The sequence below is a fragment of the Numenius arquata genome, chromosome 2, assembly GCF_964106895.1.
Source record: "Numenius arquata chromosome 2, bNumArq3.hap1.1, whole genome shotgun sequence".
NCBI lineage: Eukaryota > Metazoa > Chordata > Aves > Charadriiformes > Scolopacidae > Numenius > Numenius arquata.
Genome location: NC_133577.1, coordinates 19,207,472 through 19,234,544, shown reverse-complemented (window position 1 = coordinate 19,234,544; position 27,073 = coordinate 19,207,472). Strand labels below are relative to the sequence as shown.

Sequence of the window (27,073 nt, the reverse complement as noted above, 5' to 3'; positions counted from 1 at the left end):
GGGAGAGCGACCTGCCCCGTGGCCGGGTCACGGTGCTGTTCTATCCGTCCGTCTGTCTGTCCGCTTGTCCCGCCCGCAGCCCGTTCCGAGGCGACGGCTGTGCGAGGTCAGCCCTGCCGGGACCGCCCGCCTGCGCGGTGCTGCGCCCGGCCCCAGGGAGAGGCCCGGGCCGCGGAGCTGGGCCGGAGGAGCGGGCGGAAGGTAGGGCGGGCCGGCGGGTCCCGGGTAGGGCCAGGCAGCGGCGGGCTGAGGCCAGGTGAGGTCCCGGGTGCGAGGCAGCGAGGGTCGGGTGCGAAAGCCTCTGCTCCGGTCTGCCGCCCCTTGACCCGCCTGCGGCCGCGCTGCCATGGCGGCGGGCGCGCAGGGGGCAGGCAGCGGCCGGGCCCAGGTACTCCCCTGTCCGGTGTTTCGGCTGCGGCCTCCAGTGAGATTACAGACCCCCACGGAGTTGGGTGGGGTTTGCAGGACTGGTGAGGGCTCAAGTCGCCTTCAGGAGTCACTTCCCACGCCTTGAATTCCCTGCGAAGCAAATCGAAAGTCGGGCAAACAAATTGCGGCATTTCCCAGAGTTGGGAAAAACCCTGTTTATAGTTCTCCTTTGTACACTTGTCATCGGCTTTGGCATCCTCCTGTCGCTCGCAGGAATCCTGCTTTGCGTTCTTTGCATTCTTTACAACTTACAAAAACTCCTTTTTAACAAAACGTGATGATTGTTTATCTGGAGTAGGCGCTTTATGGTGTCAGGAAGCTAAATCTTACAACACTGTGCTGAAAGTACAGCAGCGTGTTAGTTTGTGGTGAGGATAGCAAGGTGCCGCCTTCTTCAGGGCTTCCCCAGGAAGCACCACGCTCCTGCCGGGCTGGCCCTGAAGCTGCTGCTGCGCAAGTTCTGCTTTGTATTGGGAGAAGGAGTGAGAAAGTTCTGCTAAAAACTTGCTGTGTCAGTGGACGTGAGTATTGCTGCTGAAAATCTTTAAAGCGCTTTTTGTAGTTACTTGGGCCAGCGCTCGGCTTGGGATGGATGGTTAGCTGGGAGCGGGGCTGTGGAGGTAAGAGTTGCTGGAGCGAAGTGAGTTGTTATAAATTTAAATGCTTCTAATGCACAGTTTTGTAACTCCGCTGCCTAACTCGTTGTGGCAGAGGTGGTGTGCGCAGCCTTGTTTGACATGGTACCAAAACTTTGGGTGTTAGTTTTTGTGGTTTTGATGTCAGGCTAGCTGCACAAATTCTTCTCTCTGGCCGTTGTTGCTGACACTTAGCTGTGTGCTATGCTGTTAGGCATGGGAGTCCTCTCCCTAATGCTTAAATGCTCTTCTGCAGTCTGTTCTCTAAGTCTATATGCCTGAACTAGAGTGTAAACCAGGAAGTCTTATATGAAAATGTGGGGTTTATTAGGTAGGCTAGTTGTTAACAGAAAAAAAAAAAAAAAAAAAAAAATTATGAGAACAGAATACAGGTAACTAATTGCTAGTGTCCAAAAGAAGCATATGCTATGTTGGCAGCCACCTCAAGATGATATATTGTTAAGGTTTCATCACTATTTTTCACTATTTATTATCCCTAGTCCTTGACAAGCCTGGGCAGGTCAGTGCAGGTCAGTGATACCAGCACTGAACGATGCTAACATAGCTGAAAGCACCTTGTCCTGACTTGGTTACTAACACAGACACGCTTCATATGTCTTAGTTGTTAATACAATTTTAATTTGGATGTATATTTCCTCAGCTGTGCATCATTTGGGGTGCTTTTCAGGTGAGATTGATGCACTTTTCACCTCCCACCATCGATGTCCAGATGAATAAAAGGTCAGTTTGAAAAAATCACTTGGTCTGTCACGATACCTACAATATTGGCTTCTAAGCTAAAACCTTAGAGAGAGTTTATGTATTGTTTATCAGTGGAAAAAATGTAATTTGTTCTGTAAAAGTTAAAGATCTGGGTCTTTCAGATCTGCTTGCTGTCTCTTGTGTCCATATGTTCCAGTTCCAGGGTGCACAGCAATATGCAGAATAAACCAGCACATTCCATTGCTCCGATAGCAGCATTTTTTGAAGACTCCCTCTGTTTCTGGTCATTAATTGATCAAACTTACTAATGAGAAAGGGAGATAACTGCCTTTGTACTTTTTTTGTAACTTAGCCACTGGAAAAAAAGTTTCTTTGTGCCTGCCATCTTAAGTCATACCAGTCTGCAAAAGAAATGCCATCACACTTGCGGGCTTAATTTTCTTCCATAATTTACTTCCTTAAGATGTTTTTTCCACACCCTTGTACAGTGCAGCCTTTTTCTGTGATGGCGTGTGACATTAATTGTCTGTTAAGTGGTACTTTCTGCTCTCTGAGGAAATGTGCTTTTTATAGGTAGGGCAGAATCTTACATGAAGATCCCTTGCATCTCTCTGTATTTTATCTTGGGTAGATAGTTTATCATGCAGAAAAATAAAGTCTTGGTTGGTTATAGGTTGAAAATAACAGTAGATGAAATCATAAATAGGTCTATAAGGCTGAATCTTGCATCATTAATTCCTACCGTTCAATTGATGAGACTTGAGATCACTTCAAATGCAGGACTCTTGGGGAGAGTGGATACCTGGTAGTTAATTACTTATTTGCTGTTTTTTAGTACATTATGTGAATGTGTCAATTTCTTTAATACAAGGTGTATGTCTTACTTCAGCTTTTGAGAAAGATTAGTTCTATGTTATCAACTGCTTTTGTATACAAGTAACATACTTCACAAATTATTTGAATTTTGTCATGCTCGTCTAGCATGGTGAGTGAAAATCCTTCAGGCCTTTTTAAAGAAACTAGATCAGAAAATGAACGCTTCCCAACTAATATTTATCTAGTAATATCTTCTATTAGGCCACACCATTTACCTTGATAATAATATCCATTATGAATTAGAGAGACATTAACATGAAATAGATGAATATCTTGGTTTCATTTCTTCACAACTTAGCAAAACCTTGTGCTAAATCTTGCTGGTTAACTGTTAACAGTTGTTGCCCAAACCCCTCACCAGTTTTGAAATCTCGATGCCTTTTGCAAGCCGTGAGGCCACCTACTGCATGCGTCAGCTCTGCCACGGAGTTTGTAGAACGGCAGGGTAGGGCTTCTGGGTGGGTAGGGGGGTGCAGGTTGGTCCAGAGCCACGGCGTGATGGGGGGAAGAGGGACTCTTGTTTATAATGAGCCGTGGACCAGGATTACACTGAATTTCTGAAGGTTAACCTTAATGGCTGAAACGGCAATGTCTTTACTGGTGTCAAAACAGGCTTTGACTGTTACAAGAAAGGATTAATTTTAAAACCTTCGTAGCAAAATGGATGTGACTTGTGTAGCGAGCAACTTAGAAGGGGCACATGGGTTACAGACCGTGTCTTGTAGCACCTTTTTCTAGGCTTCTCAAAATGAAAGGTTGGAAAGTAAGTTTGGTGAAGCGTTAATAATGGCATGTAAATACATGCATGTACATCTATTTCTGGCATCTAGGAGGTAGCATTTGAAAAGCTGTGAATGACTGGCGGATACAGTAGGCAGCTGGGGTTTTTTGGCCTGTGTCAAGTGAAAGTTAAGTTGATTTGGGTTTTTTCCCTCCCCTGATTTCTAGGGTTCATGAGGTAGTAGGCAGGTCGTGCATGGTTTTGTAGAGGCTGTCTCAGGATTGTAACAAGAACAGAAACTAATTTGGTTTTAGCAGCAATTTTTTTAACATTGGTTCTGTAGTCAACCGGCATTTAGAGAGAATTTCATCCTTGCATATCATACTTAACTTCCAATGAGCTTCTAGCATCAGTCTTGTTCAATCCAACGTGAATATTCAGTGTTAAGTTCAAAGTTTCTTTAATGAATCACTTTGGCTGACCAGAGGTAGAGTGTTATATTACATAAAGAATGGTTCCTTAGAAGATTTACGTATCTCTGTTTATTGGAAAGTGGCTCTATTTGGGACTGTGTGGAAGTAAACAAAAAAAAGGAAACCATGATCTCATCCTTGATGCTATTAGTTTATTAAAATTAGTGTACAAGCTGGGGAATTGGGCATAGCCTTGACAGAGATCCTCATTTTACCCATGGTTATAAATCTAGTCTAGAGTTGATATTACCTGCTGTTTCTGAGATAGTTGTGATTTTCTGCATTTTGACACTTGCAATTTAGTGCATTGGATAAGTAACAGATTTCTCCTTTTAACACCTTTTTACAGCTATTTGATTAACAAAATGAAGCCGGCAAAGCTGGACTATTGGATTCTGGTTTGGTTTTCTATGGCATTATGTTGTTGGTGTACTTCAGATAAGTTCACTCAAAGGTAAGTTACGCTTTAAAAAGAAATCTCTGACAGTGCAGAGCAGAATAGTTTAACTTCTAATGAGTGTAAATTCTCTTATTTTATTGTGTGCTATTTTTGATGTGTTATTCTTCCCTTAGGTGACTGGTAAAACGGGGCATCCACACCGTGGCTACGCCTGATTTGTTCCAGAGCATTTCTGCAAAATTATTTAAAAAATGCAGATACATGTGAATGCTTAAGAGGAAATGTGGCCATTGCAAACTAGCAAAACTAGAGGAAAAATTGAGAAGGGGTGTAACATGGGAGCATCCCTACTTCCTCAGGCTGAGAAAAATTATCTTTCTCATACATTTTTTTTAATATAACCTCTGGCGAGCACTAATGAAGGACATGTGGCTATTAGCTTCCAGAGAATAAAAATTTATTTTGACAGTACTGCACATAGTGCTGTCAGTTTGAACAATTTACAATTCTGTTTTTGTTGAGTTTCCCACTTGCTGTTCTATTTAATCACTTAGTGTGGTTGCTTAATAGCTAAATATATCTGCTGTAGTGGCTGAAGCAACAGGTTTTTTTATCTACTTTATCCAGAATAATCTACAGTTTATCCAGAATATCTCTGCGCCAAACTGTTAGAAAAGTGCCTCTCTAGAAGTGGCAGAGACATGATACAGGCTTCCAGCACTTTTGAACAAAGTTTTTAAGCTTCCCCCCCCCGCCCCCCACCTTTTGCATGGGAATAAGACAGTACTGATGCCTCTGAGTTACAGATCTCTATTCTAAAGCTTTGAAACACAAGCACTTTTGTAAAATATGGGATATTCCTTCTTTAGTTCTTCCTTGGGTAACCTTAAAACTGTGGCACAATTTGTTTAATTTTTAAAAATTTAATAAATAATCAATTTATAATAAGCATTTAAAAATGTAGTATTTAAATTAAATGTCTATAAAATGATAAAATCAGCATTTCTGATTTTTATGGTTTTTACTTTTTATTCTGATTTTTTTTTTTTCGTCTAAAGGGTTGGAGACATTTGCAAGATCAAATTGCATCTCCTGCAGGGTCAATTAAATTGCTCGTGCTAGTTTGTAGTCTTTCTTTTTTAAAAGAGTAGTTGCAGTTCCAAGGATGTTGTATGCTTTCTTTTCAGTCAATATACCCATCAAGAAGTAGAAGATTCTAAACACCCTAAACAAAGATTATTTTTTTTTTAAATTATTGTTGTAAAAGTAAGTACTCTGCTAAATATAAAACAGAACAACATGTTTCTTCCATATTTAAGAAATGGAAAACATATGGAGATACGATGCCAGGAGTGGAATTTGTTTAACAATGGAGGGGTATTAGCAGGTTTCTAAACGCGTTGTTTCTATGTGATTTTTCAGTTTGGCCTTGCTGTGTTTGTTTGGAGTTCTCAAATATTGCAACAGAAGCTATAAACAGCAACCAGCTCTAAAATGAATGAGTTATATTAGTAAGCGTTGTGCTGCTGGCTGAAGGCATTGCTCTTTTTAAAATCCTTGAGGAAAAATAGATTTGTCTGTCTCTCTCCAGGGGCAACCACCCTCATACCTGGAAAAAGCTGTATCTTGCTCATCACTGGCCAGTGACTGTATGTAAGGTGAGACTTCTTTTATCCTGACGAAGGTAGCCTTGGACAATAAATGTTTGAAAACAGAATTAACAAAGCCCATCAGCATCTTGCTTATTCCCTGATCTTGGTGCAACTTTTGCTACTTCCCCTGCACTCCAGAGCAGTAGTAAACAAGACAGGATTGTGGTACGTTAACAGATATGGTAGTCAATATAGGACATACTGTACACTTAGACTTAATCACTTGTTACATATTTTTTGATGTTTTGTTAGTTGTAAACTTAATCCTAGACTTTCACCAGACTCTGCAAGGAGATTTGCTTGCCTTGTCTGATTGAAGACAGCAGATGTGTACTTGAACTGCCTGCTGCACAAGTTTTAGCTTTGTAATGTTGGCTCCAGCGTTTTAATAAGTCATCAAAAACGGATTCAGTCAGGGAAAAGACAGCTATGAAGCTGTTATGGAAGGTGTCTCTGAGTATTTCTGTATTTGAGGGGTAGGAACCAAAAATGAGCCCAACCTTCCACATATGTCTGTCAAAAGCACAGCTAAGAGGTATACTAATTATGTCCCTTTTTCTATTAAATACCTGCTACCGTCTGATAAGTAGAATGTTTTTCTATACTGGAAATACTTGAAGGCCTTTTCTCATACGGTTAAAAATATGCTATGCTTCAAAATGGAAGATGTGATCAGATGTACTGACACATGGATGGAGAATCCTGTGAATAATAGAGGAGCTTCAGCAGTTTGGGGAAATGTCTCTGAAGCCAAAAAGATTCCAATTCTGGGAGACTTAGGTTTATTTATTACCGTATTAGTCTCTCTTTTTTTTTGTGCTTTAGGTACTTCTTAATTTCTCATTCCTATTTCTGGAAATACGTATAAAGGCAGTAGCAGCCAAATTCACATACTGCCTAAGTTTCTGAGCAAAAGTAGATGTACTTTGTATTAGTTAAATGTGGAAGGGGGAGTATCAATAGCAAAACTCATATGTTCTTGACTAACTGAGACCAAAGAGTGTCTGCTGTTATGTTTCTTGTTTGTTTGCCTGCTTTTGAGGGAGAATAAGGGCAGATTTGATGCAATTTGTGTCTAATTTCCTGTTGAGTAAACATCACCGTTACTGACTCCAAGCAGAGATGTTGGTGTTCAGGTGTTTATAGCACCTGGCACAAATGGGTGTTCAGAGCCGGTAGCAGTGCAAACCCTTACTTACGTGAATGAGATGCAAACAATTACAAAAAATAAAAAAATAAAAAAAAACAACCCCACAAACCAAACAAACAAAAAAAACCCTACCAACTGGTTTTTCCACTGTACGTTCATGCTGGCTATTACTCTTAATTCCAGGATAGTGCTATTGGTGAATTGACAAATAACCTTTATAAACTTAGAATGAAATTGTAATGAATAATTAAAGATATTAAACATCAGAAAACGTAGGCTTTCTTGCACTTTGTTGATTCTTTATGATCTTCTGTAGTGAGAGGGCGACAGAACCATTCCAAAGGAGTGAAGAAAAAGTGAAGTTAAAATTATATGAAGTGACCTTTTGCCTGGTTTCACATCACAGAGTCATATGAAGAAACAATCTCAGCTGTACTCCTGTAACAGCTTTATTTTTGTTGACATTAATGTAAGAGGAGTTCCCAAATTCAGCTGTGGGCTTTTTTAAAGTATGTAGGTTCTCCTGCATGTTCAGTGTTTTTTTATATATGATCGCTATGTTATTTCAGGGAGGAAATGTTTTTCATGTCATTCTTCAGTTTAAAGCTGTTGACATAATGTTGAAAAGAAAAATAGCTGGGTGAAGGAAACTGAAAAACTCATTATATCATTTATGTAAAAAACCTTTGAGATGCTACCTTATGCAAGTACTTACTAGCTTATGCTTCCTATGTAAAGGAACCTGATTATAGACTATCTCGCTGCGTACTGTGTTTTTAATACGTGTGTGGATGACCAAAATCTTAATTCCTACATGTTTTTTGCACATCCGTGTTCAAAAAGTTTTTCAGGCTTTTGAAGGCCTGAAAGGCCTGTTTAAAAATGTAGTGGAAACTAAGTGGTTTGTAATCATATCTTCTAAACTAACCTACTAAAATAGTGAGTTTCATGGAAGCAATAATAACCCCAGGACTCAACTACTGACTGCTGCAGTGAGAGGGTTAAGGAGGAAGAGAGGTGTTCTTCCTCATTGAGTGTTTAGAAATTTCAGTACCATGTAGACTGTCTTCTACAAAGATACCCAAGCTAAATTCACAGACCTCAAGTGATTATGAATTTAATGTTCTTTTATGGTGCAATTTATTGACTTTCATGTGGCTGATTTATGTCACTTTCTGGTCACAAATTAACGTGAATCCTGTTGGGTAGAAGAAATAGGAGCAACTCAAGGGCAAGAAGAGGGACTTTCCCCCTTCCTCTTTATGGAGATGTGAGGACCTTAAATTCAAGAACTTAAAAAAAGAAATATTATTGCACATTTGCATCTCGGAGATTGCAAAAAGATAAAATCTTCTGTGGGTGTTTCCTTGTGAAATGGGGAAAATCCAATCAAGTTTGTGGCTATTTAGTTCCTCCTCTGTTGAGCAAGGGAAAGATGAAGAAATGGGTACTAAACCCTGCGGAGATCTGCCTTTTACTGCACGTGTGCTGGTCAAATGAAAGAATCAAAGCACAACAGAATAGGCTGGTGAAAAGGACAGTGTGAATTCAAATGTGAATGTTGTGTTAAGCAGCAGATGAATTATTATTTTCTTTTTATATGAGATAAAAGGTTTTACTAATTTCAGATTTGGCAATAATGTTATAGCAAAGGCTTAAAGGAAGAATAGAAACTTTTTTTCTTTGGTAAAAATAGAAGTAGTCGCGCTATATAAAAAGAACGAAAGTGACTAAGGTGACAGTAGTACACTATTATGACCTAGCATTAGATCAAAAGCCAGGTATGTCAAAGTGAGTCCAGCTCTTGCCAGATAGTTTTTTGGAACAAAAGGAAGTTTTTTCCTAAATGCCAGTGTAACTCATAAAATAACTCTTAATCGGTGCCTTGAGCTTCTCTGTTAATAAGGTCTGGTTTAGATCTTTTTGTGGGTCTTTATCTTCTGTAAGGATAAACACATGAAAGTTTTTAGCTTATCAGCTCATGCTGGAGAGGTGTTCAGCAAGGAGTAAATCTGTTTTATTTCCCTCCTCCCAAATTTTTTCAGCAACCTTCTAAGTGTGGTTCATTCATTGCTTGGTTTTATCCCAGGGGGTGAGGACGGGGGATAATTGCAGACTATTTGGGGGAGAGGAATTGAAGAGGTGAACTCTCTCCACAGTTTCAAAACCAAAGATTTTTTCTTTGTAGTAGTTGTGATGTTTCATTACAAAATAACACTTAAAATTGATCTTAATTAAACAGATGGCCCACTTAAACAGGGTGGTTGAAAGGGAGAGCAGGATTACATGTTTCTCTTCCCAGGAGCTGGCTTTTTATTTAAACTCGGAGTATCTGTATGTGATCCAGTAACACTACCCTCTGCTGTGTACATGATGCTATACCAAGGGATTTGTAACTTGGGCAGCTCCTCAGGTAACGCTTCTGTGACAGCTTGATGGTTTTTCACTCTTCAGCATGTCAGAGGTGAAGGGAGCCCCAAGCTTCTGGCAGCCGCAGCTTGGCTGATGTCTTGTTGTCACAAACAGGATGATCTCTCTGCTGCAGCATTCCCTCTCAGCATGATGGGTGCCGTGGCACTTTTTCTGGTGTTCTAGACCATGTGTGGTTAATTTGGATTGGTTTGATTATCAGTTTGCTTAAAAATGGGAGAAAGCAATGTTCCTTTTTCAAATTAATCTAGATATCGAAGGCTTTCTGGGGTCTACTGCTTACTTGAAAATACACATTTGTAACTGTTTCAAGTCAGTGGTTGCTTGAGCTTGAATTAATCCTTCAGAATCAGTGTAAGATAAACAGGAAAGTGCACAAAAAGTTTTTGCAGAAGTAGCAGGTGTACCCAGATTCTCAGAGTAACGTTTGCTCGTTTTATGATATTGATTTAAAATGAACATCAGAAAAATACAGTGGCTAGAATTAAAAAGGAGGATGAATGAAGCTGGCCAAAGTATGCAAAGCATGAACTAATGCGTTGTAGATTGCGTTGGCCTCACAGTTCTGCCAGCAAGAGTATAACACCGAGAGCCTGACGAAATTGTGTAGAAGAAACTGCTAATAAGGTTAGTGCCGTGATAGGGGAGAACTGGTTTCAAATTTAAAATGCTTTCCTTTAGCATGTCTGAGAGCTGCAGTTGAAGATTGGATAAGGAGTACAATGGCACTGTTCTTGTTGCCGCCCTTGGTTGAGCAAGCTGGTTTGCTGGCAGGTTGTTTTGTTGTTTTTCAGGGGGTGATGCATTAGCTGCTGGCTATTAATGTGCTGTATTTGGGGCTGGATGGCTGAACTCTTTCCGCTCCATAAAGCTTGTGTCATGACAGGAACAATATTGTTTAGGCATTTGCAGTGTGTGTTTGTTGACAGCATTCCTTTCAGGAAAAAAAGCTGTTGCTGGGTTTAATTGCTTCTATTATTGGTGGCAAGAGAGGAGAGGAAGGAAGTGGGCACAGAACAAGAAAGTCTTGCAGAGCTTGCAGTTTTGCTGCCACTGGCCTGTGGCATGTAGAAAGCAATTAGTAAGATTACAGGCCTCTCTCTGCTCTTCACTACGCTCTGCTTTTGCTCTGGTATCACATAATTAAGGCAGGATGCAGAGCCAAAAAGGAAAGCTATTATTATAGAGAAAAAGTCTGAGGAGGTTGTTATTTAATGGCAAAAAGTGTTTACTAAAAAGAGCCATAATAAAGCAGAATAATCAGGGGAAATACAGTAATGGTATTCTGTGATGTGTGAAGATGGATTTTTCCAGTTTTGTTCAGTTTTGTTCATGTACTCTGGTCTGAACAATAATTAATGTGTAGGCTATTTCTCTTGCATTATCAAAAGTTTTGACTGCGTGCTTTTTTTTTGTAGGAACCTATATAGTCTTTCCTCTTCATTTTCTTGTCCCTCAAGTCAAAATATTTAAAATGTATATTCTAACCATTTTACTTGGAATAAGCAACATATTTCATCTCTTCTTTGTATTTTTCCCTTTTAAATCAACAGCAGAACTACTTCTGGGTGCTTAAAGGTGGTTGCATGGTTGTCCAATATTACAGTGTATGTTGATGTTTTTCATTTTAATAGTTCTGCACTCCTTGAAAAGATCTGATGATGAGAAAAATACAGAGTTGCCACCTGGCATACAATAAATGCATATTTAGCTCTATACATTTAGCATGGATCATGCTATTTTCTATAACCTCAGAACCTGTCCTTTGTTGTCTTTTTACATTGCCTGTTCAGGATGTCCCCTGATGCTCACTTGATCTGCTTCAAAATTTTAATGCCAGTTGGTGTGTGCCAAGAGGCACGTGATCCATGACAGCTTCAAGTTACTGGAGTTCACCAGTTCCTGATTGGGCGAGCAAAAGTTCTCATGTCTCACTAGAGCCTTGGACCACCAGTGGCTGAACTTTTATATTTTTCCTCTGCACCATTATTCTTGGACACATATAAAAAATATTCTGTATTTTTGTTTTCCACAGATGAGTGCTAATGATTGTCAAGACCCTCCAGAGTACTGGACAATCCACGGACTGTGGTATGATCACAGAGTGTTTTTATTTTAGCCTGGAAAGGAAAAATCAAGTTTTGTACCAGGATGTTTAGTGCTTTTTTATTTTTTTTTGAGGGCTTTGTCTATCTGTTTTTATTATTCCTTGAAACAAAAGTCATTATTTTGTTGGAAATCAAAACCCTATGGTTTGATATAAAACTGAAACACACTTCTGTGTCTCATGACTCACTGAGCTCCTGAAATCCTCTTGCCACATGAGCATTGTATTTATACATCTCCTTGTAAGATCAGTGATGTTCTCAAACAGAAAGGGAAGTATAGTTTCCCCCTCTCTTTTTTTTTTTTTTACCTCACTTTCTGAGTATGGAGAATTTGTTAATGTCTTGTGACTGCTTGTGGTTTTAAGTACCTTAACTTAGCACAAATATTGCAAAAGTACAGGAAAAACTAATTTGCTTCAGAGGAATCAACTCACTGGAATTGGTGCCAGTAGCTGCAATTCAAAGGTTTTCCTGACAAATACAGGGAAAAAATGCAGTACAGGAGTTTAAGCTGTGTGTCCTGGAAAGGTGAACAGCTTTGTGTCTAGATTTCCAGTTAGTGTCTCGGTGATACTTGCAGAATCATCACTTGGTGCAGTGGTTGAGGAGGTCAATGTCATTAGTGACATCATGTGCAAGACCTTTGTGTATCATTTAATCCCCCTGTATGTCTTTCACACAGAGTGAGAGGGGCTGGAGAGCCTGATGAACAGCCTCTGCATGGGAAATGTTTTGGCCATAATTAACGTCTTGAATTTTTACTTCTAAAATACGTTGTTGATGGGTCACTTGTGTTTTTAAATAAAATCTCTAGCTTTAATCTTGCATATTTAAAATTCAGGCTACCAGTATAGAATAAATGCTATTAGTTACCATTAGTGAGTTAGGAGACATCTTTTTCTCACTTTTCCTTTGCTTCCCTAGGCCTGACAAAGCTGAAGAGTGCAATAGGACGTGGCATTTCAATGTCACTGAGATTAAGGTATTTATTTAAGACAAAAACAGTTGTACCAAGCAGAGCCGAGTACAATTACTTTTGCATATCCTATATGCAAAATCTGTAGCTTGTAACACATCAATCACAATGTTTGCTCAGAGGTGTGTTCTTTGAAGGACTCCAGAAATTTCATTAGGTGCTTCTGGTGCTGCTAGTTGAAGTTGCAGTGCTTGTGATCAGTAGCAGCTGTTCCTGCTTGATTTTGTAGACATGCAATTTGCCTTGCTCAGCCACACCCTCCTTCAAAGTAATAATAATAATCTGGAGAACATAGGCAGTGGATCAATGGCAAAAAGTATCTGCAAAAAAGAGGTTACAGTCAGTCCATGTTCGTTCTTCTATTTTCTATTGCAAAGACAACACAGAAATTAAGAATTCAGAGTACATTTTTCTGTGTGTTTCCTCTCAGGGAATTAGTCCTTTTTTATTCTTTTTTTAATTAAAAAAAAAAAAAATCCATATTTTATTCAGATGTGTTGTAAGCTGGGGATAGGAGGCTTGCGCCAACAAATGTGAAAAGCTGCAAAAAAAAGCTGAAGGAAAGTTTTGCTTTGAGGCACTTTGTTGATATTAGTATATTCAGATATTTAGGTAGTTGCACCTAGCTGTTACCTCCAACAGCATTTTCAGAATATTGGGGAAATAGAAATTTTCTTTTTTTCAAGTAAATGTTTCAGTTGGGGATGTTGAAAGATGAGACTTCAGTTTTAGAAAATGCATCAATGTATGTAGATTGTGTAAGAAATAGCTTTTCAACACTGCAAGTGCATTTATGAATTGTAATATTTTTAGGATCTTCTGTCAGACATGAGACAGTATTGGCCTGATGTGCTTCATTCATCTCTGAATCGCACCCAGTTCTGGTGAGTACAAAAAAATCTAAAAAGTATTTTGGACATTATTTTATTAAAAAAATCTGTCTGTTGGTAATTCTTCAGGTGAGACGTTGTGCATGAGAAGCAGTGTCCACGAGGCCAACAAAAGGAGTGTGTCTCATTTACAAAATAAATCTGTTTTCTTGTCAGAGCACCTCCAAAATGCAGCTGTTGAAGACAGGGCTATGGCAGAGCTTTTGGAGAAATGAAACTTGGTGAGAGAGAATGTGTTTCCTCCCTTCACCCCTAGGGAGGAGAAGCAGCAGCTGTTGACACATTAAATGTGAGTAGCAGTAGCACTCCTGGGATGTCACAGCTAGCTGCAAGAGCGGATTCCAGGCCTCTTTTCCTAGCTAGCTTCACTGTGTTGCTGGCTTTGAGAGACCTGTCCTTTTGGGCTTCCTCACTGAGGAGGAAATAGGAAAATAGGATGCTTTGGATCATCCTAGCCACTTCTCTACAGAATTCTCACTTTTTACTCGCTTTCCTAGCAGCCTAAGATCAGATCTGGGAATTTATTCGGAGATAGACCTGCTTGGCTCATGGGAAAAGAGAAGGAGATTTTGATCTCTCCTGACAACAGTACTGATTTCCTTCTTCCCCATGTTTCTCTTTGTCCCTGAGTAATAGGACACTTGGACCAAAGAGTGGTACGGGTGCTATTTGAGTTTGCACAGGCTTCAGTTTGATGTGATTATTTTAAACTAGCATCAGTGACCATTCAAGTTAATTTGCTGAGCCATGAGCTGTGTTGGCCAAGATATGGATATGCAATTTGTTCTTCCAGATCTATAGTGAAAGCGGTGGCATCAGATAAGAAGCAGAGCACAGAGCTAGAGGCAGTAGCGTTTAAAGTCGTCTCAACTACAACTGCCTATAAGTTTTTCCTTCGGATTGCATGTCTGTTTCCTCCATGTGTCAGTAGGAAAAAGCTTTGAAAGGAACATACATCTCTTGTAGTCTTGTCCTTGCTTTACAGAAGGCAGTTGTCCTCGGAGCCTTAAACTGGTTTCACGAGTGTCTTTATGGCAACTTAAACTTGTAACTGTCAAAAGTGATGGTGTCACTTTTTCTGCCCTCCACTCCCCTGTTGCACTGCGCCAGGGAGAGCATGATTGCTTCTTTCTGTGGTGGCACAGGTTTATGCCACCTTAAACTCGTCCTGGAACAAGAGTAAGAAAAATGTGTCTTAAATCTTGTCACCTGCCATGCCTTGACCACATGCCTGTTCATAAAGACGGGTGCATACCAGTCCTTATTTTCCTAACAGAGAGATTTTGGTAGGCAGCGGGTATGAACAGATAAAATCAAAAACTTTTCCTTTTCAGTTCAAGGCTAGCAAATAGCACTTATTTCAATACCTGGAAATATAATCAGAAATACCATTAAAGCAATACAAAGGTCAGGTTATAACACTGTAACTAATATTTTGATTGACAGAGAATCACAGAATATTTTTGGTTGGATGGGACCTTTGAGATCGAGTCCAACCAACAACAAAACAAAAAAAAATAAAATCCCAAAACACCAAACACCAAAACCAAAACAAAACAAATGCCGACAACCACACACCACCCCACCCACAAACAGACAGAAACCAACAATCTCGGGCACTAAAGCATGCCCTGAAGTGCCATGTCTACACGTTTCTTAAATGCCTCCAGGGATGGCGACTCCACCACCTCCCTGGGCAGGCTGTTCCAGTGCCTGACCACTCTTATCTAATCTAAACCTCCCCTGCCGCAACTTCAGACCTTTTCCTCTGGTCCTGCCATTATTCACTTGGGAGAAGAGGCCAACACCCACCTCACTACAACCTCCTTTCAGGTAGTTGTAGAGGGCAATGAGGTCCCCCCTCAGCCTCCTCTTCTAATCCTTTCAGTGAGGATTCAATCCCTTTCAGTAAAGTGACAAGTGCACTGTAATTGGCAGCTCAAATTGCAGATTTTGTAAATGCAAGCTTTTAAGCCAACTGAAAGCCAGTAAGATCCTGTTGTACATCTCATTTCAGTTAAAATACTGTATTTACTTCAAAATTAAAAAAAAAAAAAAATCTCTATAATGTTAAGGTCCCAATACAGCAGAAAGAATCTGAAAGTAAAAGTGGCTATTTGCAATTTTCATTGTAGTAGACTAAAAGCATCTTAATTGGGTAAAGAGCGTGAGCAGTGACAAGCAAGATAGGTATTGTGTATCTTAGCGTATCACATCAGGGCTTTTTCACAACTGCTGTAATTGTGTACTATGTTTCTTCCTGGCTTTACCTCGAACTGTCGCCCTGCCTTAAAAGGGGAGGTAAGGAATCTTCCTGGCAATTTTAGGATGGCTGCGGGTGTTTCTGTAAAGGTAATGGCACATCTCTGTTCACCTTAAGAACGATAATCGCTTCTCGAGAGTTTGAATTGGACAGGATAGAATGCCTTAATACAGAACAAAGGGGCATTTGTACTTTGTATCTCAAAATTTATTAACTGAAACCATCCCTTTTATAGTAGTTCATTTTTTGGACCTAATAAAAATTTCTAGATGAAGAGAATTCCCTTCAGGATCAGTCTATATGCATGATACCTAAACACTGATTCCTTTTTCTGTATCCCTAACCTTCTATATTTTGTGGGTATCACTTGCAGCTGTGCTTTACAGACCTTCTTTGTTCCTATCCTAACGATGAGCTAGTCACAGAATCCCAGAATATTTTTGGTTGGATGGGACCTTTGAGATCGAGTCCAACCACCAAAAAAACAAACAAACAAAAAAACCAACAAAAAAAACTCCAACAAAACAACCACCACCACCACCAAAAAAAAAATAATCCCAGAACACCAAAACCAAACCAAAACAAAAAACCACACCCCACCCCCAAACAGACACAAACCAACAATCTTGGGCACTAGAGCATGCCCTGAAGTGCCATGTCTACACGTTTCTTAAATACCTGTCCTCAAGCTGGGTGGTCTCTCTAATCCTTGGACCCACCTGATATGCTCCTGACTTTGTCGCACACATCTGTGTGACTTTGTGCTTGGGGGAACTCTGTCCTTGTTGTACTTAACATGAAGCAAAATCTCTTTGAGGTTGTTTCTTTCCCATACTGCTGAGTTGTGCCAATTTCATTCCTTTGCATTTCCACAGCCCCCTAAGACTTCGTTTGTAGGACTTAGCTTTGAGGTGGCATTTATTTTTAGTGGCACCATAGAGAAAATGGTGGAGAAAGGGCAAGTTATATAGTGGGGCCCAGTCTAGTTCTGTAAGCACCACTCCTCTGTGCCTGCCAAAATACTCGTGTCCTCCAAGGAGGAAAAAACGTTCAGCAAAGTTCTTGACAGCTGGCTACTGCCTCCTCGTGGGTACGAGAGGTTCAGAAGGATGGATGGCCTTCATGAATACAGGCAGCTATGTTTTGTGTTCACATGCCTCCCAGCTGTGAGCTGAGGCTCAAGTAAATGACTTTGTCTTACCGTGGTCTAGGTGAAGGTTAATGTGTCTCAGTGAATAACACTGAGACATTAATTCTTTTGATTTCATAAACAAATTGCTTTATGTTATTGTCTGGCACCTGCAGGTCCTTCATTTCCTAGCTGCTTCAGTTCGCATTTAAATGGAACAGGTGAAGGTGAAACTTCATATGCCTGTGCTGAATGGTCAGAATTAGCTGTACCTGGACTTTTTTTTTTTTTTACATGTCTGTGCTGCCAAATAACGCTGTCAGGAGTGTCATCTTAAAGTTTCAGTAATTGTTTTGTAGTGTCTCTAAAAGAGCTCTCCATTCTGGAAGCTCACAAGACTGATTAAAATGCTTGGGCCCGGTGTATTCTTGGCTTGCTGCAGCTGATGCTGCATGGGCACTGACTGTGGGTAACTCTGTGTTTTCACTTGGCATCCCCACAGCTCCATTGCCTGGGCTCTGTGATTAGTGCAGACTGGACTAAAAGCACTCCCAATAGCAGATCCATGTTAGCAATGATACGTGTCTTGAGCACCATCAGATATTTGGCCCTTTATTTCTGCTTTCTTTCTGGAAACAGGAGGACACTGAAATTCAAGTGCTACTGAAAGCCTTCAAAAGACAGGCACAAGACTTTACTGTTAGTTTTACCCACATGTATGCATATATTCGCTGAAGAAAAATTGTCATCCTACATACAAAGCCTTGCCTCCAGCTTACTGCTGTTCCAGTAGCACTTTGGATTTGACTATTGTCTGCTTCTAGTCCAAGCTAAATGTTTAATATGTCTTGCTAAATTTATCCCTAAAAGAGCCTCCATTTTCTTCAAAACTGTGGTCTCTTTTCTCATCAGTAATTTCAAATCCCTTATCATGAAATCTGCTCTTTGGCCCATGTAAAGTGGACTCCTCCAGCAAGTAAACAATTCACTTGACATGTAGTCGAGAGTTTTTGCCAAGATGAGAACTCTCTACAAGGCTAAATTTGAGAATATTTAGCTATGGAGTCGCCATCCCTGGAGGTATTTAAGAAACGTGTAGACATGGCACTTCAGGGCATGCTCTAGTGCCTGAGATTGTTGGTTTGTGTCTGTTTGGGGGTGGGGTGGTGTGTGGTTGTGGGCGTTTGTTTTGGTTTGGTTTTGGTGTTTGGTGTTCTGGGTTTTTTTTTTTTTGTTTTTTTTGGTTTTGTTGTTGGTTGGACTCGATGATCTCAAAGGTCCCATCCAACCAAAAATATTCTGTGATTCTGTAATATATTGCGAAAAACCTTCTAGTAATGCATCTTGTCCCCTGCCTCAAGTCTCTTGATGCCACAGTTGCTTGTGGCACTGTTCTCTGGCACACAGTTCTCTGTTCAGAAGTAGTGTACGAATTTCTCTAGATACAAACACAATTTCTTTTAAAGTGTTTTAATTCTGTAAATAAAATCTGAAGTTTTTAATATGAATGGACTATTCAAAGGCAGGCTTTAAAGTGAATAATAGTTGTCCTTGTGCTTCTCTGCTTTTCTATGAGATATTAAAGGCATCATAACGTCAGGGAATGCTGTGGTGGTGGCACGAATTTGTGATAACTTTTTGTGTACATCTGCTGAATTGATACCTATTTAATGCAAGTAGCCCATGAAAATTTGAAAAGAAGAAAAAAAGACACAACCCACCCAAAACCACAGGTGGTCTTATTAAAGATTATATTGTTTAGTCTTTCAATATACTTTAGAACCGATTAGAAATATATTTTGAGCTTTGCCCCGTTTTTTGTCCCATTTGAGTTTGTCTGACATAAAATTGCAGGATTGTTTTCCTTTGCACTCTGTTCCTTGGTATTAGAAGACTTGATGGTGGAACAGAAACAAGGCTTGAGCAGGCCTATGAAAGTACTGCCACAGGCCAAAGTGAAAGTTGAGGCAAGAGTCTTGTCTTTGCAACTTGTGTAGTTTCACTGTTCTACCCAAAATAAGGATTAGTCTCTTCTGAAAAATTTTTAGTGCTTTGAAAGTATATTTAACATAAAAGACTCCACTAAAACTTACACAAAGCTTAAAAATACTAATTTTCTACATTTTTTATTTATACAATTTCTAATTTTTTACAGCTCTTTCATTAATTTGAAATCTCTTGCAGCTGCCAATGTTAATGCCAACTCATTTATATATTTTAACATGACTTATTGTCTGAAAGATTTTTTTCTTAGTCTGTTGTTACAAACCGTAATGAGGCACTTCTTGGGCTTCTTCCTTACTCTCCTGATAGGTCCAAAATCTCTTGGTAAATAATTCTACTAAAAAAATATGTAGATGTTGCTGTAACTGAAATGGTGGGAGAGTGATCTTTCTTGGTTTTGCTTTTTGCATGTGCAGTAGTTTTTGAGTGCAGTGTCCTACTTCACATATGTAGCCTTTCAGATACTTGATTTAAGTATATTGGCTAGCTTGTTCAGCACATATATCTGCAAATAATGTTTTCTAAAACTTAAATTTTCCTTTCCTCCTGCAGGAAACATGAGTGGGATAAACATGGTACTTGTGCAGCCACGCTTCAGGTCCTTAATTCTCAGAAGAAATACTTTGGTAAAGCCTTAGAACTCTACAAGCACGTTGATCTTAACAGGTACATAAATGAACTCGGTGATCTGTCTCTTATTTCAAACAATTTCTAAAAGTTTCAAATCTAGCCTAAAAAAAGGCTAAAAATCCGATGGCGGAGGGTCAATGAGTATTAGCATAAGTTATTTTTAGTACTGGAGTTCAGAGGAAGGGTTGTTTACTCTGAGAAGCACCTCTCTGGTCACTTCAAAGTCTGGTAAGCCAGCAGTGTTCTTGGCGGCATCATTTTATACAATGTGAGCCTGTAAATTTTAAGAAGCAGTGTCAGCTATATTTCACTACCAAAAGCTATGGTGCCAATGAGGTTCTAAATCAAGTGACAGAAGCCCCCAAACTTCTGAGTTATACTGAAGCTCAAACACTTGTTTTTTAGATAAGACAGTGCTCTGCTCAGAGGAAAGGACAAGCTGCATGCAAAATTGTGCAGAACATCCTGGGAAAAGGGTGAGAGGTAACAGCAAGAGAAGGTGACCCAAAGGGCAGTGTTCAGTTGCTGCAGGCAGCTCTCTGCTGTCCTTTCAAACAACCCTAATGTGACACTCTTGCTTTGTCCCAGGGGCTCATGCTTTACCATGGTTACCATGGATACCATGATTTCTCATCATGGTATCAAAGCACTGGCCATTCCAGATGCAAAATCTTGATGGGAATATTGCGGCTTGTTCCAAGAACTGTGTGCGTACATTCTGGCTGCAGGTGGATGCCAGAAGGTCAGAGTCCTTTCCTGATCAGTGCTTGGTATGGGTGGGAGAATGTTTGACTCGGGTTTCTTGACTGGGAATCGTCTGTCTGTATAAGATGACAGCATCTTAGAGAGGAAATAAGTTCTTTTGTATCTAGAAACATACGTTAAAAATAAATAAATTAAAAAATCCCATTCATGTTCTGTCAGTGTCTTGTCCAGGCAATCTCCTAACAAAGTTTCGTTGACTTTGTGTATGCACGAAGGAAATATGTCTTTCTCCCACCCCCCCCTCCTATTTTTTGTAGGTGTCTTATAAAACTTAATCAGATTTTTCTAGACACAGTGCATAAGAGCATGTCATATGTAGTGTTAAAATTAATAATGTTTGATAAGCCAATTACCTAAGTAGCTGTGATGGTGTGACTAAAACATTTTACAGATGGCACAGTGACCAATTATGTGACTCTGCGTCAGCATGTGTAACATTGAAAAAGAATAGAGACTGAAACATGTTGAAATTAATTGCTCGAGCATATTCTCCATTGTAAAAATGAACATAATTAAATTAATCTTTACTGAAAAGAATGAAGACTGTTAATGTTCTCATTGTACTTCGTTTATACTTGAATGAGAAAAAATAGTGTGAGTGAAAGATTGTTTCCAAAAAGGAAATTATTAAAAAGAGGACATCATGCAGGCTCCTGTAAGAATGCCAGAACATCATCTATTTTATTTGCCTCTCTTACATTCAGCGTCAAATGACTACAACAAACAGCTAGACCTTTAGGCAACTGGGTTAAATCCCCGTGCAGAACCTGACCTTGGAAGGGTTGAACATTATCAGCACTCACAGATTAAATTCTGCGAGGTGCTGAACATTCCCACTCCTTACGGAAGAAGCTGGGACTTAGAGACTTGGCACCCGTTGGGTCCCGAGTCTTGTTGTTGACTTGGAATTGCAGACCTCCCTCAGGACTGAATCTAAAGGAAGGGGTGTATATAAGCTAGAGTCTCTTGAGAGTTACCTTGTTTCTGTTATGTGAACAACCTTTCCTCTTCAAAAACAAATTCATTAGGAAATGTTTCTGCCCTGATGTTGACCTCAATCTGGATCCCCACACCATGTCCCTCTCCCGGTGTGTTAATGCATGTCCAACCCCAGCAAGCCCACCCTGTGTTAGAACATGAGGGTGCCTAGAGCAGCCTCACAAGACTGGTTCCATCCCCTCCTGGTGTCTGGAGCACAGGGCGTGTAGATCAAGGCAGGGGAAAGGAGGCAGTTTAAACTGCATGCCCTACTTGGCATTCAACAGAGCGTTCTGAAGGTTCAGCAAATATCAGTAATGTTGCCCTTTCCCCTAGTTGTGTCTGAAGGCTCAACTCTCCCAGCTCCTCACGTTAAGGTGGGGGAGATGGTTCTTCCTGACCTTGCTGAGTTGCATGAGAAGTGGTCTTTCAGAAAAGGGGAGCCTTTCCTGGGCCTCACAGAGCATGGAAGGCCAGTTTCCATTGCTCCCCATTGCTGTAATGCTTGCCAAGTTCTCATTAAGATTAGTTGTTTACGTAATGATTATGAAGTTACGTTTGCATACAGGAACCATGGAGAAATGTTTTTTATCTTTGTTTCAGTTGTCTCCTGAAAGCTGGGATAAAGCCAAGCAGTTCCTATTACCAGGTAAGAGTCATTCTTTTATGAAACAAAATCATGTGCATGCACTCAGCAGGAGTCAAGTAATTTTTAAAGAATAAGTGATCTTTTTTGAATTGCATAGTTCTTCAAGGTTGTGCTATATCTAAAAGTTTTTGTGAACTTAACAAGTGTGGGAGCTGTCGGAAGATGTGCTAATGACATTTATTTATATAAGGTTTTAATTTTTCAGATGACTGCCATAAAGGAGGCTCTTACAAGATTTTATGGTGTAACACCAAAGATCCAGTGTCTTCCTCCAGAAGAGGTAAAAACCCCAACACGCACACAGTCCCTAAACATCCTAAAACCGAAAAACAAACAAAAGACTAACAACTTTTTTTAAAAAAAAAAAAAAAAAAAGAAAGTGCACTTTTTATCAAAAAACAAAAGCGAAAATACAGTGAAAAATCTTTAGCATGGTGAAACTTAGGTCTGGGTGTTGCTTGTGTGTACAGCCCTTTGCAGATTAGATATTGCTTGATTCTTGGAGTTGAGTTCGTAAAAACATTGCTTACATACTGTGGCACCACTGAGTTCAGCTTATGTTACTGTTGCCACAGCCTTTTCTTAACACAGAAATATTGTTAGTTGAGGAAGTGTCCATCCTTTACCTAGTAACTTTGCTGTTAGTATACTTAACCAGAAAGTGGGGGCACTGGTTTTTAAAGGTTTCTTTGTCTTAAAAGATTTGAACCTGCATCTTCTGCATGAATGCTGCAGTGACCATGCTGTATTGCTGTAGCTGAATACTTTCCACTCCTCCTGCTAAAGCTTAATTGCAATATAGCAAATTACTAGAACCAGAGTGAGCTGAATGGAGCCAGTGACTATCGGCCTTGACAAGGGTGCTTCCTGTCAACAGCAGTCTCCCCTTCACTGGGCATGGCTCACGTTCTGCATGAAGAAGTTACTCAATGGACAGAATCCTTCAGCAACTAAGCAGCTCAGAGGCTTGTCTCTGAGGTTGTTCTCAAAAGCACAAACGTACAAAAAGGCATTTTGAGCATCACTGTGGTCCAGGATGACCACAGTCTTTCCTTTCAAGCCAATGGTCTCTAAAATTTCCATTTCTTTGTATTTTTCCTTCCCAACGATTGTACTGTGGATCACAATGCAGTGGGGAATGGGATACACAGAGACAGTGTGCTGTAATGTAAAATACAGATCACCATATCTGAACCAAAAATACCTTTGAAGGAACAAAATAGTATTTTGAATAATTACATAGCTAAGGCTGCATAGCCTTTTTTTAACTTTTTCAGCTAGGTTACTCTGCTTTTATGGAAAAGCAAAAAAAATAAGCCTGCAAGATGGCTTTCCCTCTTATAAGTTGTTCCGTATTATCTCAGCTTGATAAAAGTAGTTTACTACAAAACACTTGGCAGAATTATTGCCCATACACAGACAACAATTTTGTGAAAACTTGTCAAAATATAGTTGCTGTTGGAGTTCAGTAGCTTGTGTGTTGTGAGCTCATTTGCTTTAGTAGTGCTCTGAGGTTTTTATACTCAGATGTTTCTTCACATGAAAAAGAATTCTAGGTTACAATATTTTTTTAATGTATTTTTAAGTTACTTTAAGCAGCAAAGGCATATGAGATGAATGTGAGTTGCACACTCGCCCACCTCTTGATGTTGAAGAAATACAGAGCTAACACAAATCCCAGTTTCTAGCTCTGTTCACTGTAGTTATGTCATTGCTTTTAGAACAATTAGAATACTGCTCAAACTATGTGCAAGTCGTTTACAGCTTGAGTCACCTGTGCTTAACAGCTGAAGCTAATGGGTAATAGAAAGGAAAAAGTAGACCCCAGTTATTTAAAGATAGCCTTTTTCAGAGTTCCAGCCTTGTCGATGCCTGAAGTGCATTATGGGAGTACTTCAGTGTTTAAAATGTATTACACACCTGCTGTGTTCTTAAGTTTCTTAAGAAAAATAAAACCAAACCAAAACACCCAGCAATAAAAAACCTAAAACCAAAACAAAAAACTCCACACAAACAAACAAACAAACAAAAAAAAAAAACCAAACCCAACAAACCCAAACTAAACCAAAGCAACAACAAAACAAAAACCCACCACGGTTACTTTTGTCTTGTACATATATTTTTGTCCTACTTAATGGTTTCAAAAGTAATTTTTTTCCGCATGTACTTTGTCACACCTGAGCATATTGGGGGATTTTCCTATAATCATCTTCCCCACATGAAAGGCTTCCATGCCTGCTTGCCTGCCTTATTGATGGCCAATATTTTTCTTCCTAGTCTGTCTTGGTGTCCAAAAATGGCATTTCTGCTACTTTTGACAGTTTGCTTCTCTATTCTTTTCAGTAAAAGCTATTATAAAACCAAGTTTCTTTTCTCCTTTTTGGAGAATTTTCTTTGCCTCAGTTCTCATCCTGCTACAAAAGAGTTGGTGAAAGGTGGCTTTCAGGTCACACATACCCTTCAATATTCACAGAGTTCAGCCAGAGCTCATCATTGAGGTGAACAGCTTCTGTGTACCGTGCAGATTTGGCAAATGACAAGATAATCTGTCACAGCATTTCATAATGTGACTTACTAGTTGGGCAGATTCGCCAAATTGTTGGAATTGCAACATAAGTTGTTGGGATGCATTTCCTTGTCTGCTTGCTCCTTAAAAACAAGTAAGTACTATAAGCTGTTCAGAGTGGATGCCTCTGATTCCTGTCCACTTCATGTTTTTCAAGTGGCAAATATAGAAATAAGCACTACTATATTCTGTAGATAAGACAATATATCTGAAGAATTGATATATTTTCTTCTCCTCATCATGCTGATCTCATCCTTTGTTTCTAGGGTGAAAAAGCACAAACAATTGGTCAGATTGAATTCTGTTTCACCAAAGAACTGCAGCTGAGAAACTGCACGGCGCTGAAGGGTGAATATGACCCAATGCAGGCTGACTTGAAGTTTGGAACTGAAGAATTGTCTGTCTGCAGTGATACTCTCCCAACCTATTATCCTTCACAGGTCCAAGATCACAAATGAAGCCCTAAGAGTTCAAAAAACTTTTGAACACCAGCAAAAACCAAACTCTTAAACATTATACCTTGGAAGGCAGTCTTGACTTAACAATGTTAGAAAGGCCTGGCCATATCACAGGCATGCTGTGAAGATTTCTGCTGGAAAACACATTTGTTTTGCTATTAAAGGAGAATGGTCCACACTGTAATATCAGTTACACAGGCTGAAGTACTGAGTTGTGCCTCTGATATTGATGGGATCAGAATCTGATTTACAGCTTTGCCTGGACTTTTTTGGATTGCTTATGGTTTGAATCAATGTTCAGAAGAGAACTGTGACTTCTTAGTTTCATTTGCAGTTAAGTCTTCCACTTTAGCCACTTTTAGGTTTTGTCTGTGAATCAGGGAAATTAAGCTATTCTTTGTCTTGAAAGGATGTTTGTCTCTCTGAGATGAGATGACAATTTCTTGAGAAGAAAATACGGAAAAGAAAGAGAACTTAGAGACCTGTCTGGAGGTCCTTTCCCGAACATAATGCCCACTGCCTTGCATAAGTTTCCCCTCCAGAAGTGCTGAACAGAGGCCACATCCTCAGAGGCATTGAACCTTTCCTCACTCAGAGATCACAGCGGACCAAAGATGTCAACTTCTACGTAACTTCTCAGTGAATGAAATAAAGTTCACAAGGTTTTGGCATTTCTGCCTAAAGGACCCCAGGAAGACTGTATTTGTAGCCTTACCTATTCTTTGATTGATTTTGCTACAGTAGCTCCATGCAGTCTTGAAGAATAACCAATCTTAGAACTAGCTTTCTAGTATAGGAAAATGTTAGGCCCTAGAAATATGTTCTTAATTTTTCATTGTATTTGAACATTTAGCATTACCACACAAGTGTGAGTGCCTGCACTTTTAAATAAAAAAGAGATTGTCATATAATCACTTTGTTCCAAGATGCAGCTTTTTATAGGTAAAACTGTAAATACTGCAAGATTTTCAGTGAAAAGTACAAATGTTAGCAGTGGTGCATCTCTATCCCATAATAATTAATAACTTGCCACAAAGTTGGATGTTTCCGCAGGGGACCAGATTTGGATGATGTCCTCTACGCAGTGTTGTATTGGTATAAGTGTCTCAAATTGTTTTTCAAAGAAAGACAATTATGGCTCGAGGAACCATCTGTTAGAAGAATATTATTGTGAAAACATGAAATGTGGTATTAGGAGCAAATTTGTTACGTCTTTTGGGGTTTAGAAACCATTCACATTTACTCTCATTTTTGACTATCCCTGTTTCTCTGCCGCCTTTCATTTAAGGCTCCGTTACCTTGCCGTTCCAGAATGCTGTCATTCTTTTAGTCCTTTCCTTAGAAACTCAGGTATTTATTTAACAGCTAAGAAATGAGTATGGTCTGCACTCTGTTGTATCTGTATTTCAGTAGTGTGAGGGCTTCGCTTTCAGAATTTGTCTTCCTTCCCAAGAGGAGGAGTATACTAATGTATAATACGACTATATTAGTATACCAATGGTAATCAGATCTAGTGTTTTTATAGTGGCCATGGTATGTTCAGTTCATGTTGGACATGACTAGAAGAATCACAATTCATTCCCCCATTTCTGCCATCTTCTAAGTAAGAAACAGTAGGGAGACTGGACTAAACTGCATGAAAAGACTAGAATGCACTTGTGTTTTGTGGAATCTTCTCAGAATCGCTAATATTTTTTTTCCTTCTAATTTCAAAAATTATCTTAGCCTAAAGAAAAAAAAAACCATGTTGGGAAAAATGCATTTTTCTGCAAAGGAACAGCCCAAGGCTCATGCACTTTTTAAAAACTCTCTCCAGCTCTTTCAAATAGTGCTTAGAAGGTGCATAGGTTTTGGGTGGACTACAGAGAGTGCAAAAAAAACTTAGAATGAACGTTAATTTACATTTCACATCATAAGGTGTTTTTTTTTTTTTTTAAAGAAGCAAGACTCGCCTTTTCCTCAAAATTGTGCTATTTTTATAATGGTTTGGATTTTTTTTTTTTTTGTCCTTTAGGGAAGTGTCTTGTTCTCCTTTTCTTTTCAAAGTTCTCAGTGTGCAGTGCCGTGTCCTTGCTTGTTAAGCCAGTCAGCAGTGAGGGAAGTGGAAACAGAGGTTGGTAACTACCGTCTGACCATCTCACGAACATCTTACTCAGTGCTTCTCAGTC

General features: G+C 39.6%; 1 protein-coding gene across 2 annotated transcripts; it reads left to right on the top strand.

Moving 5' to 3' along the window:
* On the top strand, nt 1-25,818 carry RNASET2 (ribonuclease T2). Of its 2 annotated transcripts, none has more exons than XM_074168612.1 (10): nt 1-201; nt 4,207-4,311; nt 5,849-5,915; nt 11,525-11,580; nt 12,522-12,579; nt 13,387-13,457; nt 19,412-19,525; nt 21,836-21,881; nt 22,087-22,161; nt 24,714-25,818. In XM_074168612.1, exons 2-10 carry the CDS (start codon nt 4,223-4,225, stop codon nt 24,903-24,905), a joined length of 768 nt encoding a protein of 255 aa, XP_074024713.1. In that variant the 5' UTR covers nt 1-201; nt 4,207-4,222; the 3' UTR covers nt 24,906-25,818. The 2 variants fall into 2 exon arrangements, with proteins under 2 accessions (XP_074024713.1, XP_074024714.1); XM_074168613.1 differs by lacking the exon at nt 1-201 and adding an exon at nt 801-911.
* The last annotated feature ends 1,255 nt before the right edge of the window (nt 25,819-27,073 follow it).